Source organism: Stenella coeruleoalba (genome assembly GCF_951394435.1).
Source record: "Stenella coeruleoalba genome assembly, chromosome: 8".
NCBI lineage: Eukaryota > Metazoa > Chordata > Mammalia > Artiodactyla > Delphinidae > Stenella > Stenella coeruleoalba.
This window is the reverse complement of record NC_137154.1, coordinates 59,894,671-59,911,478: the sequence shown is the minus strand read 5'-3', so window position 1 is coordinate 59,911,478 and position 16,808 is coordinate 59,894,671. Positions and strand designations below refer to the sequence as shown.

Here is a 16,808-nt window from a genome sequence, read left to right as displayed (position 1 = left end):
CTCACTTTAAAAAAAAAAAAAGAAGAAAAAGAGCCGTCTGAGATTTTAAGAAAGAAAACCTCTGTAGCTTCTAATTTCATCTTCCCTTTGGGTTTTCTCACTGTTCAGCTGTGAAGTGCTGTATTCCGCTTTTTAAAACACTGACTGCAGTGTAGGCAAAATACTGATTTGTTCCCTTTAGCATACAAGAGACAGAAAACGATTACTCCTTCAGTCAGCACATTCTCTGGACTTTTTCTATAGTCACTTTTATAATTATTTAAGATGATCCTTCCTAACCTATTCTTACAGTTATCAACACTCAGTTACTTTGCCTTCAAGGTTAGTTCCCTCTTTCTCCCTTTATAGATAAGATTAAAAAGCTAGAGTTGACGAAAGTTTTACTACAGAACCTGAACTGAATTTAGAGGGTACAGTAAATACCAAATATCAAAACAAAATATCTAGCACTTGTGAATTTATAATAAATTTAGATTTTTAAAGTTCTGAATGCATTTGAATGGGGCTCTTCTAACTTTTGAAAGAGGAAGTTGTCATACATGGTATTTTAACAGATCACCTATAGCCTATTTTTACAACGCTTAAAGTGCTTCCACAGGCTCTCACACTTATGACTCCTAAAAACTATTTAGAAAATTAAAATCATTTCATTACAATGGAAATGTTAGCATAATAATAAAAAGAAAGCTAGTCTCAATTACCGTCACTCCAAAAATAAAGCTTTGTCCAACAAAGCAAGTTTCAACTGCTTTAGTTAATAGGGTCTGAGCTGCATCACTGTCCAGTGTTTCTGGAATTTCATTACAATCTTGAATGTACCTTGATTGGAAAGAAAATAAAAAATGGGAAGAGATAAGCTTTGAAATTTTAACTTTCCACAAAGAAGACACAATTAGTTTGAAAATACAGCATGAAACTTTTGAGTTACATATAGGGGGAAAAAAAGTGACTTTAAGAGCTACGCATTTTGTTCCCTCTAGGTTCTTATAGCCTAGAAAGACAAAAACAACTGATCAAATGTGAATAAAGTAGATGCCTGCCTAGTAATCAGGCCCAGCAATTATTCTAAAAGTGTCAGTGGGAGTAGTGCTGGGATCTTTAACCCTTCTCCTCAAAGCAGAGGGGGAAGTCTTTCCTCATCGCTGGCAATCCTGGCTGTGGTCCCTTGGCCCTCCCTTTCTTCAAATCACTTTGCTCTCAACTATAAGGAGATGAACAGAGATTTCCTCTATTAAGTATTAGGGGAGGAGGGCAGAAGATTGAAGGGGAGAAAAAGTTTCAGTTGCTTACATATCTCCTTACATTCTCAGAACATCTTAACAGGTCAAACTATGCAGATGAACTTGCAATGCAAATGAAATAAATGACAAAATTCAATTTCTGATATGCAAATATTCCTTCAAATAGCTTCTTCCACCTCAAGAGACCTTAGCCACTTGATTTGAAAAATCCTTCGGTCTGAAACAATTTTACTTTCTTTTTTTCTTTTTTCTTTTTTGCGGTATGAGGGCCTCTCACCACTGTGGCCTCTCCCGTCGCGGAGCACAGGCTCCGGACACACAGGCCCAGCCGCTCCGCGGCACGTGGGATCCTTCCAGACCGGGGCACGAACCCGCGCCCCCCGCACTGGCAGGCGGACTCCCAACCACTGCGCCACCAGGGAAGCCCTACTTTCTTATTATATATTTCTCTAACTTGGATTAGAGTTTTGTAATTTAATAGTCTAATTACAGTTTGGTTGGAGCATGGTTGGTTGGAGCATGGTTTAACATCATCACAATAGGTATTCAGTAAATAAACATCTTTCTATTTCTCACTTGATTATCTTTTAAATGAACTGATGATCTGAGGTCGAGTGATCATCTGTTTTTACTAAATGCATATTACCTTAAAAACACATATCTTTGGGGGCTTCCCTGGTAGCGCAGTGGTTAAGAATCCGCCTGCCAATGCAGGCGACACGGGTTCGAGACCTGGTCCGGGAAGATCCCTCTACTGCGGAGCAACTAAGCCCGTGCGCCACAACTATTGAGCCTGCGCTCTAGAGCCCGTAAGCCACAACTACTGAAGCCTGCGCGCCACAACTACTGAATCCCGTGCGCCTAGAGCCTGTGCTCCGTAACAAGAGAGAAGCCACCACAGTGAGAAGCCCGCATGCTGCCACGAAGAGTAGCCCCCACTCACCCACAACTAGAGAAAGTCCACAAGCAGCAACAAAGAGCCCACACAGCCAAAAATAAATAAAACAAAAAAAACAAAAAAAACCCACGTCTTCAAATTCTATTGATGTTCTAAAGTAGTAGCTAGGAAAAAGAATGCTTTAAATATTCTTACCTGTGCAAACCAGTGGCTGTAAGACCAAAAAATGCATCTAAGCAGCTTCCAAATACAGTAATACCAAATAATTTGTTTGATTCTGCAACTTTTAAGGCAAGCTTATATCTGTAACTGGCATTTTCAGCTTCACCAGTAGAGCCACATTTTGGACAATTAGACCTGGAAAAGTGGAGGAAAAAAAGCATAGAGACGTTCACTTACTTTTTTTTAATATGATGTAAAACAAATCTGGAAAAGTAAAGATTAAAAATAATATTTTATGTACAAAATGTACAAGTTCCATCCTTCTTAAACGATTTCAGATCAACCTCTTTTGAATTTTCTCTATTCATAACAGTTACTTTACTGATTTAAATTAAGTAGCACCAAATTGATAAAAATTGAAGGAAAACTGTGTGTGTGTATGTGGGGAGAGAGAGGGGTGTGGGGAGGGAGGGTGGCTGGTTGGTTGTTACTGGGTAGCTAAGTCATCATTAACAAATGAGGCATATTATAGTCTGAGGTTGGGGGTGGGGGCAAACTAGATATAATGAAGCAAGCACCACACCAACAGAAGACCTGAGTCTATCTTCTGTTAAAAGGACAATGAATAATCTCAAAACATTTAATAAATATTTATACACAAAGTACCTAGTCATATTTTTCTCACTATTATAAGAATAACTTTACTTTCTTTAATTTAGTTCATTGAAATACGCTGAGAATTTATTAGATTACAAAAAATAGGTACAAAACATCTTGTTTAACTTGTTTGTAAGGCAATTATGGCCAAAGGCATTCTTTTTTTTGGGGGGTGGTGGTGGTGGTTCATGTTTAATAGTGAAGATGGCCTAGGTCATGTTTAGACATTAGTTGGTTTTCTTTTTTTCAAGTTTGAATTCTATCAAACACTTTTTTTTTTTTTTTGGCCAAATCCTTTCTTATCAAAAATTACTGTGTATGGGCTTCCCTGGTGGCACGGTGGTTGAGAATCTGCCTGCCAATGCAGGGGACACGGGTTCGAGACCTGGTCTGGGAAGATCCCTCTACCGCGGAGCAAATAAGCCCGTGTGCCACAACTACTGAGCCTGTGCTCTAGAGCCCGCGAGCCACAGCTACTGAAGCCCGCAGGCCTAGAGGCTGTGCTCTGCAACAAGAGAAGCCACCGCAATGAGAAGCCCGTGCACTGCAATGAAGAGTAGCCCCCGCTCGCCACAACTAGAGAAAAGCCCATGCACAGCAATGAAGACCCAACACAGCCAAAAATAAAAATAAATAAATTTATAAAAAAAAAAAACTACTGTGTGTCAAGTATAACACTACTGTTATGTACTAGCAGTCTGGTCTTAGGATAGATACTAAATCCCTTAAATTTAGATTTCCTCATCTGTGAAATCCAGGGTTGAAGAAGGATAAAATGAGACAAAGTATAAGAAAAGAAAGTAAAGAAAGAATCTAGTACAGATCTTGTCAAATTAATGTGTTTAGTCTGCTTCTCCCTCATAATTATATTAAGTATTGTGATGGTTACCGTCACTTCTACTTATGCTTCCCCTCTTTTCTAGTTGTTTACAATATCTTAGAACTCTGCTATCCATTTTTCACATTCTTAATTTAACAAATTGACCCCTTAAAACATCTTATGGTAATGGTTAATCCTAGAACTGTTTTTTCTTCATGTCGCTAATGATCTGGCTTAAAAATGTGCATAGAAAATGTTAGAGACAGTTGTATAAATTTGATTGCTCCCAGACAGCCACTAGGGGGAGCCTGAATTCCATGGCTCACAAGGTGACTCTTTTGAACAAAGGTTAATCCTTCATATAAGAAGTTACTGGTCTATCCACCTCATTACAAATAGCTCAATTTCGTTTCTTTTTATGGCTGAGTAATATTCCATTGTATATATGTGCCACATCTTCTTTATCCATTCATCCGATGATGGGCACTTAGGTTGTTTCCATCTCCGGGCTATTGTAAATAGAGCTGCGATGAACATTTTGGTACATGACTCTTTTTGAATTTCGGTTTTCTCAGGGTATATGCCCAGTAGTGGGATTGCTGGGTCATATGGTAGTTCTATTTGTAGTTTTTTAAGGAACCTCCATACTGTTCTCCATAGTGGCTGAACCAATTCACATTCCCACCAGCAGTGAAAGAGGGTTCCCTTTTCTCCACACCCTCTCCAGCATTTATTGTTTCTAGATTTAGATAGCTAGTGGGAAGCAGCCGCATGGCACAGGGATATTGGCTCGGTGCTCTGTGACAGCCTGGAGGGGTGGGATAGGGAGGGTGGGAGGGAGGGAGACGCAAGAGGGAAGAGATATGGGAACATATGTATATGTATAACTGATTCACTTTGTTATAAAGCAGAAACTAACACACCATTGTAAAGTAATTATACCCCAATAAAGATGTTAAAAAAAAAAATTAAAAAAAAAAAAAAAAAAAAAAGAAGTTACTGGGGCTTCCCTGGTGGTACAGTGGTTAAGAATCTGCCTGCCAATGCAGGGGACACGGGTTCGAGCCCTGGTCCGGCAAGATCCCACATGCCGCAGAGAAACTAAGCCCGTGGAGAAACTAAGCCCGTGCGCCACGACTGCTGAGCCTGCACTCTAGAGCCTGCAAACCACAACCACTGAGCCCGCATGCCACAACTACTGAAGCCCATGCGCCTAGAGTCTGTGCTCCGCAACGAGAAGCCACCGCAGTGAGTAGCCCGTGTAGCCCCCGCTCGCTGCAACTAGAGAAAGCCCGCGCGCAGCAATGAAGACCCAACGCAGCCAAAAAAATAAATAAATAAAAACAATAAATAAATTAAAAAAAGAAGTTACTGATTCATCATCATTACATCTGCGCTAATTATTAATTTTTTTTTCCACACTGATGATGGATCTGTGCCAATCCATTCATATAATCTTAACCAAATTGGCTGGAGTTTGTGTTGTAGTCTGGCCATAGAAGGAAGTGAAGGTAATCGACTTACTGGGGCATAAAACCTCATTAGTACCAAGCTCTAGTGAAATGAATTAAGTGTTTTAAATATATATTAGAACTTCTTTAAAAATTATGTACTAATAACGCATTCAGATCTAATGTAAAATTCTTAGCAAATCTTACAGTTAATGTGCATCAGTGTTTTACAGTTTACAAATGTTTTCAACATACATTATTTCCTTCTGATACATAAACAAGGCATTTACTCCCATTCACAAACTGGGAAACTGGGGTGAATTTTTGCCCAATGTGACAAAGTTAGTGATTTTTATGACCAAATCCAAGGCTTTGGATTCCTTGCCTGGAGTTCTTTCTTGTTTAACTATAAGAACAGTATGGTTAATAATGAACTACCTTACAAATACAGAGTATCAATGATAGCCTAAGAAAGACTAGTATTAATGCATTATTAGCATTAATGCATATATACACTAAATTATTTATACTTTTATGTTATATATAAAATGAAGATATTTATGTAGTTTCCTTTAATCCTTTTGGGAATAAGTCTGAATTGAAATAAATGTTAGTATGGAGTAATACAGATCACAGCTTTTCAAACTTCAGTATGTATACCAATCACCTAGGGATCTTCTTAAAATGAAGATACTGATTCACTAAGTCTGGGACAAGGCCCAAGATTCTGCATTTCTAACAAGCTCCCAGGTGATGCCGATGCAGCTGTTCCTCAGACCACATTTTGAGAAGCAAGGGTAGAGACAACACATTGAAATCAGTCCTCTGATTTAACTTCTAGAGGCACCCCTATTTCCAAAATGTCATTTGTTATGGAATAGCAGTTTTCAAACATATTTGGTCTCAGGGACCCTTTATACTCCTAAAAATTATTGAGAATACCAAAGAGCTTTTGCTTATGTGGGTAATATCTATCTATATTTCCAATTGAAAATGAGAAGTTAAATGAAAGTGAGAATTCTAAAAAATACTTATTAATACCTTAAAAAATAGATCCATTGCATAGTTAACAAAAAGAACATATTTTTACAAAAAATAACTGTGTTCCAAAATAAATCAGTGAGAAGAGAGTGGCATTGCTTTATATTTTGCAAACCTATTTAATGTCTGTCTTAATAGACAGCTGGATTCTCATACCTCCTTCTCTGCTCACTCTGCTGTGATATCACATGTCATGGAGCCTCTGGAAAATTCCACTATGCACTTTTACAAGAATGAGAGTGAAAAGGCAAATTATGCCTTAGAATTATTATGAAAAGTTTTGACCCCAAGAAGCCTCTGAAAGGATCTATCTAAAACAATACTTATATTTGCTACCTTTTTTGTTTGATACCAGTTAAAACATTCTTTCATTCATTTATTTTTCTAGGTTAGTGTACTTATATTTAGCCCCAAAGTAGAAAAATTGATGAGATTAGTAACTCTTTGAAAATCTGATGAAAGCAATGGACTCTCTTCTCTCCCAGAAAACTGCACACATAACCATAACACACAATATTTTACATATTTCACAGGTAAAGGTAATGAAAAATATTAAAAAATAACAGGAAAAGAAAGTTCTTAGTGCAGAGACAGATTTCTAGACCAAAGGGATAATGGGTTCCTTTAAGTGAATCAGAAGGGCAATTTACATGTTTGGGCTGGCCAGGTTGCTTATATGGACAAATGAGTCCCCTTTCTTGCTCATAATTTTTGGGAGTACATACACCTCCCCCATACATATATAAAATCATATATATATATATATATATATATATATGTTTGTTCCTTCATATGAGATTACCATATTCACATATACAAATGTGTACATATATATATATACATATTCACATATATATGAATATGATAATGAAGGACCAAACTAACTTTTATACAGCTGACCCTTGAACAACACAGGTCTGAACTGCAACAGGTTCACTTATACATGGATCTTTTCAAGAGTAAATCCTATATAGTACTATATATTCTGTGGTTGGTTGAATTCTTGGATGTGGAACTGTGCATATGGAGGAACCACAGGTATGGAGGACCTGCATAAATGGAGGAACTGCACATATGGAGGGCCAACTATAAGTTATACTGTGTAGAGGGTTGGCGCCCCGTGTTGTTCAAGGGTCAACTGTACATATAGTTTTTACATTTTTATTTCTTTATCTGTATCTTTATGTCATGGAATCTTTTTTGAAAAGAAATCTAATTTGGAACCCTAATTCAAGGCTGAGAATGGAGCTGTTGTTGAAACTAAAGTGGGGGCCCTAAAGCCCTACCTACTAGTCAGCACAATCCACTATTACTTCTCTAATCCTATCTCCTTCTAGAAGCATAGAACCCTAAGGCTCTGCAGAACAGTAATTTGAAAACCACCACTGCTCTAATCTTGGAGGTTAACAAGAGAAAAAAGTTAATCCCATAAAACACAAAACGTATTATGGTGGTTGTCACTAAGGATTTGGGGTTCAATGAAAAACTTTTAGGGAGCAGTCTTTTTGTTCTTCACTGTCTCTAAAATCTTCTGCAAAGGCTACAGTGTGGAATTCCTCTGCCATAAACTTGCTGTGCTGCAGCAGTGAGGAATTTCTGTTTCCTGTGCTGGCTTACAACTGACTCCAGGTAAGAAAAAAGGAAAGCAGAGATAACAGTAGAAAAGATAAGCACTGGAAATTATGGGAATAGACTTTGTGTAGCACTGTTAATGTAATATCTGTAGAGGAGAGGCTATATTTTTGTGGACTACATTTCCACAGGCAAGGACAAAGTGCTGTGGATTTTATGTGACTAAATGGTCCAATTAGAGCTCAGTTTTCTGAGGGCATCTTAAACTCTGGGAAAGAGAGCGGGAGGTATCATTCTGGATACAAATTTCACTGCTAATTTAGAGGTAATATAGTAATTATGGATCTAGATAGCAGTCAGACTGTTTAGGCTTGAATATGTTTCTGCCACTAACTATCTGGCTTTGTGATTTGGGGCAATTTATTTTACTTTTCTAAGCTTTAATTTTCTCCTTTGAAAGTTGGCATTAACAGTAGCATCACCTCACAGGGCTGTTGTATTAAAAGATACAATGCTTACAAAGTTCCTAGTACCATGTGTAGCATATAGTAAACATTCATTAATGTTATCTATTGTTATTACCAGTCTAAAGAGGTAAAAATGGCAGTATTGTTCAACCTAAATGGTTGTTATAGATTATCTTTAAAAGAAATGACTTGGGGGAAAAAAACTCAGTTTTAAAAATGTTTCACATTTATATATTACTAATTATGTATCACACAATGTTTGAAGCATTTATTAATTCACAACAATCCTATGAAGCAGATATTATTAGTTTCCCCATTTTGAGATCCAGATAATTTAAGTGACTTGCCCAAGGCTACAAAGCTTTAAGTGGCAGGGTTGAGAGTTGAACCCAGGCAGTCTGGCTCCAGAGAACTGTGCTTTTTAATCACCAGGATATAATGCAATAGGTAAAGTATACTTGCCCAAGATCATACAACTATCAAGTGCCAGAGCCTATCGACAACCCTGTTGTGTTTTCTGAAGCTTGAAATCGTTCCATTTTACCACACTGCTTCTAAGAATAGGTCCTGATCAAAGGAAAACAGTCCCTGTGTTTTAGTTTTTTCAGAAAATAGGTAGGAACCTGAAAATGAGTGAAGCTAAGTCTAGATCGAAGACAACCCAGACACTATCACATTGTCATTTATTCATTCATTTAACATTTATTGTGTATTTTCTATGAACTAAACCATAGGCTGAATGCTGAGGATTTAATGATGAATAACACAAATAGGTTCTTTCTCTCAATTTACAAATGAGTACTTGAAAGAATAGCTTAATAAAGAAATAGTGAAAACTACTGGAAGGATGACTTAAGAGTCCAGGTGTGGGTTGGAACTGTCAATTCCTCCCCATACAATGCTAACTAGACAAAAAAGACTAGTTAAGCATATTGCTGGCCTACTACTCTACTTACATACTACTAGGTACTTACTAGATATTCTTATTCTCACCCCTAGGAAGAGAGAATGTATTCTTAAGGAACTCCAACCCTAACCTCTCACCTGTACTCTATAAAGATCAGAGAAGAATCCTAGGCTCTCAGGTCTAGTTGGCCTGAATCTGGGCACCATAAGAAAGTATTATGTGCCAAGCACAGTTCTAGGTACTGAAGGATACAGAGGTTACAATAACAAAGTCCCTGTTCTCAGGGAGTTTATTCATTTATTAAAAAATAATCTGGAGATTATGCAAAAATAAGCAAACAATGAACAAACAAAAAACCCCTACACTATTTCCAGGGATATCCCAGAAGTGTATTAAGTTTTTGCATCAGGCTCGTGACTTCCTCTCTGAGAAATTAGTTTTCTTCTCTGAAGCAGGTACTTAGTAAAGACTTGGAGATAATGTGAAACATCCCTCTAGTAATAGAGGATTACCAGCCAATTCTATTCCAGGATTTACAGAAGAACCAATCTAAGAGAATCTTACGTCCTGATAGAAATTTAATCCTTACTTGCCTTTGAGCCATAGGAAATCTACAGTGTACACTTGCATTTTCTTTCTCACACTTTCAGGCTTTATTTTTACCTTTTGGAGACCAGGAGTATTCGAGAGAAGCACTTTTGACATGAAGGATATATAAAACTAGAATTCTGGAGAGCAAGAACTGAGGCAAGAAGAAATTTTCTTCTTCTATTCATGTGTCCTCACTGTGGTCTGCAAAACAAAATAACCATGGGATGAATGGCAAATCTTTAATTGCATGTGTGTAATTCATTTCTTAGGAAAATCACTTAAACTTCACTGCAAAGTCAATAGATGTTTTTTTTTGTAGTAAATGTTACTGTATTGGAAAACTAATTTTCTTTTTCTGTTTAGTTAAGAAAATAAGATTTAAAACAGAGTAGTTCAAGCAAATATTCTGTTTTTGAATAAATGCTCCACCCCAGTACTTCAAGAAAGGTATCATTTAATTTCTTTCAACATCTTTATAAGAAGAGCTATATAGAACTTGTTTCCACTATTAATAGAAAGGAACTTAAATGAACTTACAGGAATGTTTAAAAGAAACGAAATTGGTGGGAAATAGTTCTTTTCAGCTGGAAAAAAAAATCACTTCATTAGATTTCAGTATGTACATTTCTACACAGCTTGAAGGGGGAAAAAAAGACAATTTAGAGTGTACAGATAGAAAAATAAAAATGTTGCATGGTCAAATGAGAGTTCAAAGTGCTTTATGAGCCTTGTATAAAACACGTCAGAGAAGTAAAACAATAAAATAGCAGTTCGCCTCTTTTATACTTTCCTTTTAAAAACTCAAATGTTGGTTTATCAAAATTTTTAAAATTGATTAGCTTATTTATAGCATAATATAAATGCTCTGAAATAAAAATCTCTGTACATGTTCAAGATAAAGCTATACCAATAAATTTTCATTTGTAAACACACGGCAAAAGCTTTCAATTTCTGCAAATGGGTGAAACTGTTTCTGAGACTGGCATCAGCAAATTTTGACAAAGTGTAAGTCATCAGTTTCAAAATCATAAAAGAATCTTTTAGGTATAGCTCCTCCTGAGGATGATCACGAATTTAGAAATGTGATTATGGAATGGGTATCTTAAAATGTTTCTAATCCTGTCTACCAATCAAAATATTCCTGTGAAAATAAAATCTTGCCACCTAAGGCAGTAAGATGGAAACGTACAAAGATTATAGATAAATGGATTTACATAAATCACCGATCTATGTTATTAAAGCGGGCATAGAAAAAAAAATCTAACTCTGCTTAATTCTTGTTGTTATCCTTGTTTTTGAACCCTTAGGTATACATGACTAATAAGGTTCTACCAAAAGCAGATATGTCTTCCTAGATTTGGCTGTCACTTTAGGCTACATGGCAATCTCTAAGGACAAGGTAGAGGAGGTGATACAGGATACAAGGAAAAGGCAGAAAGAAAAGGCCAGAGAACACTGCTATTTTTAGTGCTACTTACCTCAAGTTCCTTTTACCAATGCAACAAATGATGGAATGTATGTCAGCAAAGGCATCCTCCCTCTACACTTCCTCTAAAATCCAGTTTGGGGTAGGGTGTAACAAGGTGGTACACCTGCCTATGAGCTAGGAGAGATAAAACAGGGCAAAACTCCCTCCTGAAAATGTCGTCTTTTACCTGATTAAAATCTTGCAGTTTAGAATGAAGCCTCAATTCCTCACAATGCCTGTCAGGCCCTAGCTCATCTAGCCCCACCTCCTTGACCTCACCTTGTACCACTCACCCCCTTAATCACTGCACTTCAAGCCATGCTAGCTTTCTTTCTGCTCCTCAAACACACCAAATAATCTTTCTTAGGCTTCTGTGCTTACCTTTCTCTTTGTCTAAAATGCTCTTCCCTCAGTACTTCAAATAGCTGGCTCATTCTCATCCTTCAATCTTTAATGTTACCCCTTAGAGAGCCCCATTTCATCTCAGGTAAATACTTCCTTCCTCTTAGTTTCTATGATATCACACAGTTTACTCCTTCATGGTACCAATCGTGCTCGTGATATATGCAATCATGAAAATTATATATCAGATGATACATGCTTACTTGTTTTTGTTGGTTCTACCCCCATTAATCTTAAAGTTTCATGAAGATGGAGACCTGGTCTATCATGTCACCTATAAATGAAAAACATATATAAGCAGAAATATTTGCGAATTAATTTCTAAATTAATTGTGCAAGCACTAACTGCTGTTATTTTTAAAGGAAGGTTAAATTGTCATTATTTAAGGGTTTACTGCCCTCTAGTGGAGAAATAAATAAATTTGAGAACTGAAATGAAAAAGGTCATTGAAGTATTTTTACTATTTGCGTTTCACTTGGTAAATTCCAGCAAATGGCTAAAAGACTTTCCATTCATTGGCTGGTGAAAAAAATGCAATAAGATCCTTTTAGACAGTCACTATTAGTTATTCCTTTTGTTATTTTCATAGTATTTCCTTATGATTCTTGTCATCTAGTTTGTTTTGCCTCTCTCTCTACTGCCTGACTTAAAGTATGTTGAATTAATGTTTGATGGATAACTGAATGAAGCATCAGGAATGAGCGAATATTAAAGTTAGGAAAACATGATCACAGACTTAGGAACAATTCCATATGTGGTATCTATTGCAATTTATCTTTCTTCTTGATTTTATTGGGAAGGATGGTGATATTGCATTACATTACTTTCAGTTCCATCACGGTCAGCAAACCATATTCCAATTTAATAAGTCCAATATATTTACTTATGTATCAATCATTTATTGTACAGCTGATATATACCAGGTGATGGGAATAATATAAGAGATGGACAAAATATACAAGGTCCCTACCTGGTCACTAGACTTACAGTGACCAATAATCACACCAAAAAACTGAAATTGTGGAAAATTCTATAAAGAAAAAGTACAGAATACCATGAGAAAATACAACAAGGGGACTGATCTAGTCTTAGCTTGGCGGGGATGGGGAGAAAGAGAATAGTTAGGCACACAGATAACCTTCTTTTAAAAAGTACTTTCTCTCAGAGTTGTCAGATTAAAGGTGATTTTTATTTCCATTTTAAATATTTTCTAAATATTTCTTATTTAAATATTTTAAATATTTCATAAATGTATTACTTTTTAAATTAGAAAAATCAATAAATATAATAAAAACCTTGGGTCCTCTCAATCTCTCACATATAGAAGTAGAAACAGGAGAATGAGATGGAGAGAGAGGGAGAAAAGTATAAATGTTAGGGAATTAATTAGGACCTCAGTTGGCTTTTGTTTTGACGGCCAGAGATTGCTCAAGTCAATGTCCAGGACTGAAGACTCTGATAGACTTATGCTTATGAAAATATGCTGGGTCCAGGTGGACATATTATAGTGCATTTTTAATTTAACATGGAATACTCTGGACTACTTGCTTTCTCTGTTTCTAGCCATGGGAGATGAACTATAATCCAAGATGCTTTACTAATTTATCACAAAAAATTACTGTCACAAGGAAGGAACTCATCTTAAGCCCATATCTTCTTTTGGATAAAACTAGATGTTAAAAAAAAACATATTAAGCTAAATTATAAACAAAGTTACTTGAAGAAGGGGCATTAGGTGAAGCAAATATTTAATGGAATCATGCTAACACAGGTGATGCACCCTTTTCACACTAGAGATGCTTTGGGTTCTCAAACTTTAGTGTGCATCAAAATGACCTGGAGGGACTGCTAAACCACAGATTTATGGGCCCCAATGTCAGAGTCTGATTTCATTAAGTCTGGGATGAGGGCCTGAGAATTTGCACGTCTCACAAGTTTCCAAATAAGGCTTACATTGCCTACACGTGAAAACTACTATTAAGGCTTTTCAGCTTAATTCCCTCATTACCAAGTTTTTAGAAGGTAACTTAATAGCCTATAAAAAAATCACGCTCATATATGCACACACACTGATACAGTTTTTTCCTCCTTTGGACTAGATTAGAAAATCCAAAATAATTGGTCTACTAGAATAATTCTTCTTAAGTGTTAGATCATGGAGAAAAAATTTAATTAAGTATTTAATGTGAATTAGCCTATGGGGAGGGTGGTGAAGAGAAGTGTAAGATGTGGATTCTATTTTAATGAAGTTTATAACCTGGTTGGGCTCATAAATTCTTCTGAATGCTTTACAGTTCTCTCTCTTATACGATTATCTGATCCACTCAGAGAAATTAAGTAACTAATTAAAGGTCAAGAAGCAGGTAGCATCAGGTCTGGAATTCATGCCTTCTGATGAGTAGCTCACCAGTCTTTCTAGTCCATTACATTGTTTGCTCAAGCTTCACACAAACTATTTGTATTTGTTTCAAGGCTGTGACCGAAGGATGAAATCACTCCTTTAAAAAACTACTCCCCACTTCTAATGGCATACAGAAAAGGAGATATGACTAACTCTTCTCCCTTTCTTCATTCCTTCCCAAACTGTTCTTGCTTTGCAAGAAAATCTTTGTCACTTTGCTGCTCTCAGATTTCCCGTTTCACATTTTACAGGACAGAGTCCTCAGCTATGGAAAGGGTGGGTATTCTGAGTTGCTTTATTAAGACTAAGTAATGGTCTCCTCAAAGGGTACATACTTTGTCTAATTTTCTAAAGGCAGTCATAACAAGTCCCTGAGAAATGATTTTCTGACGTTAACATGAAAAATCTGGAAAGGGGAGAGGCAGGCAGGAGATAAGAAAATTAAATAAGCAAAAACCAGACAAAACCTCTTTTATTTGGAGAAATACTGGTGAAAAATATTTTTAAAACATTAGCCAGGAAAATCTTAGTGAGTATAATGCACAGTTTGTCCACTGCATTTATGATAGGTAAAGTACTATTCTAGGGATGGGGAAGGGAACAGGGTTACAGATAGAAAAAACAGGTTCTCTGTTCAAAGAATTTATAATCTATTGGCTAAGACAGACAATGTAGAACTACCAACAAAGTGACACAAAGGTACACAATATGTGTAAGTTCCAGACTTCCATATCTCAACTGCTTATCTGACAGCCAAATGTATTTGGATATCTCATAGTCATCTCAGGGCTTAATAGGCTAAAAAAAAAAAAATCTGAATTGTTAGTTTCCTTTCAAACCTCTTTAATAGTAATTTTCTCCATCTCAGTAAATGGCAGTACTCTCCAACTAGTAATTCAAGCCAGATACCCAGGAGTCAAGTCATCTTTCATTCCTTTCTTTCCCTCAAGTCCCACATCACATTCATCAGTCTTTTTTGACACCCTTCAGTCTATTTCCGCATCTAAAAACCATCATTCTGGGACTTCCCTGGTGGCACAGTGGTTAGGAATCCACCTGCCAATGCAGGGGACACGGGTTCGAGCCCTGGCCCGGGAAGATCCCACATGCCGCGGAGCAACTAAGCCCGTGCGCCACAACTACTGAGCCTGCACTCTAGAGCCCGTGTGCCGCAACTGCTGAGCCCACGTGCCACAACTACTGAGGCCCGCATGTTCTTGGGTCCATGCTCAACAAGAGAAGCCACTGCAATGAGAAGCCCGCGCACCGCAACAAAGAGTAGCCCCTGCTCGCCGCAACTAGAGAAAGCCCACGCAAAGCAAGGAAGACCCAACGCAGCATAAATAAATAAATAAATAAATAAATAAATAAGAACCGTCATTCACTCTTCCCCTAATATATTCTACCACCAGCTTAATCCAAACCACCATCATCTCCTGCTTATGCTGCTGTATTAGAATCCTAACTGTGTGATCTGGTCCCTGAACATTTCTCCAGACTCATCTCATAAAACTGTTCTTTCTGAACATGATCCAGCCACACTGGTCTTTTTTTAGGTTCTTGAACACTAAGATGCCAAGCTCTTTCCTGCTTTAAGGTCTTGGCATAACCTATTCACTCTGGAATGTTCTTCCTTTCTTCTGTTGCATGGCTGTCTTTTAGGTCTCAATTTAACTGTCAACTCCTCAGAGAGGCCTTCTCAGACCAACCCAAATCAAACAAATTCCACTTTACTCTTCTTAAGTCCACCCATAAAAGGTTTAAGTTCCATTAGAACAGGAATCTAGGACTGCCCTGGTGGCATAGTGGTTAAGAATCCGCCTGCCAATGCAGGGGACATGGGTTCGATCCCTGGTCTGGGAAGATCCCACATGCTGCGGAGCAACTAAGCCCGTGCGCCACAACTACTGAGCCCGCGCACCTAGAGCCTGTGCTCCACAACAAGAGAAGCCACCGCAATAAGCCCGTGCACTGCAATGAAGAGTAGCCCCCACTGCCCACAACTGGAGAAAGTCTGCGTGCAGCAACGAAGACCCAATGCAACCAAAAATAAAAATAAAATTAAAAAAAAAAAGAAAGAACAGGAATCTCACATCTTGGTCACCATTGTAATCCTAGTACCTAGCAGTTCTTGGAACAGAGAAGGGAGGCATTTAAAAACTATCTGTAGAATGAGTAACTAACTACTGGGTGCTTTGTGACCCAATCTTGCAGGGTTAGGAAAGGCTTCTTAACTTAGAAGGCTTCATAAACGGAGACCCAAGGAATGAGTAAGAATTAGCTGTGTTGGTGATGGGATTTAGAAGAGGTCTGGAGGTGAGGGATAATGGTGCATTTGAGGAACTCAGAAAGACAAGAAGGGCCCTGTGAACCATGTTAAACTCAAACCTGAGGGCAAATAGGAGGGGCTGAAGGAAAGGTTTTTAATGGGGCATGCCAGATCAGATTTGTGCTTTATCAGCCTCCAATGTGGTGTCTGGATTGAAATGTAACAGGATTGAAAGAAGAAGAACTAGCTGGGAGGCTACTGGCATAGTTATGTAGTAGTCGTGCTGAACCAAAGTAATGACAGTAAAAGTGGCGAGAAGTGTATGGATCTGAGATATTCAAGAGGCTGGTATGACTGGCTGGATGTGAGAGATAAGAAAGGCACCTAGAAAACTTTCAAGTTTCCCAAGGGGGAGGGGGAATAGGGGAGAAAAGGATTGCGAGTTTGGGATTAGCAGAGG

The 16,808-nt window shown here is 37.6% G+C and overlaps 1 protein-coding gene across 11 annotated transcripts in view; it reads right to left on the bottom strand.

Moving 5' to 3' along the window:
- The window catches only part of DDIAS (DNA damage induced apoptosis suppressor), a 35,765-nt gene that overhangs the window by 18,254 nt on the left and 703 nt on the right, over positions 1 to 16,808 (bottom strand). For 5 of the 11 annotated variants that reach the window (XM_079929370.1, XM_079929369.1, XM_079929371.1 and 2 more), the window contains 6 exons: positions 11,881 to 11,951; positions 11,286 to 11,410; positions 10,345 to 10,391; positions 9,880 to 10,008; positions 2,335 to 2,496; positions 702 to 819 (listed from right to left, as the gene is read on the bottom strand). In XM_079929370.1, coding sequence (XP_079785496.1) covers positions 702 to 819; positions 2,335 to 2,496; positions 9,880 to 9,992 — 393 coding nt within the window. In that variant the 5' untranslated portion in view covers positions 9,993 to 10,008; positions 10,345 to 10,391; positions 11,286 to 11,410; positions 11,881 to 11,951. Of the gene's footprint in view, positions 1 to 701; positions 820 to 2,334; positions 2,497 to 9,879; positions 10,029 to 10,344; positions 10,392 to 11,285; positions 11,411 to 11,880; positions 11,952 to 16,808 lie in introns of those variants that run through there. The other 6 variants (XM_079929374.1, XM_079929375.1, XM_079929367.1 and 3 more) reach the window with 2 other exon arrangements.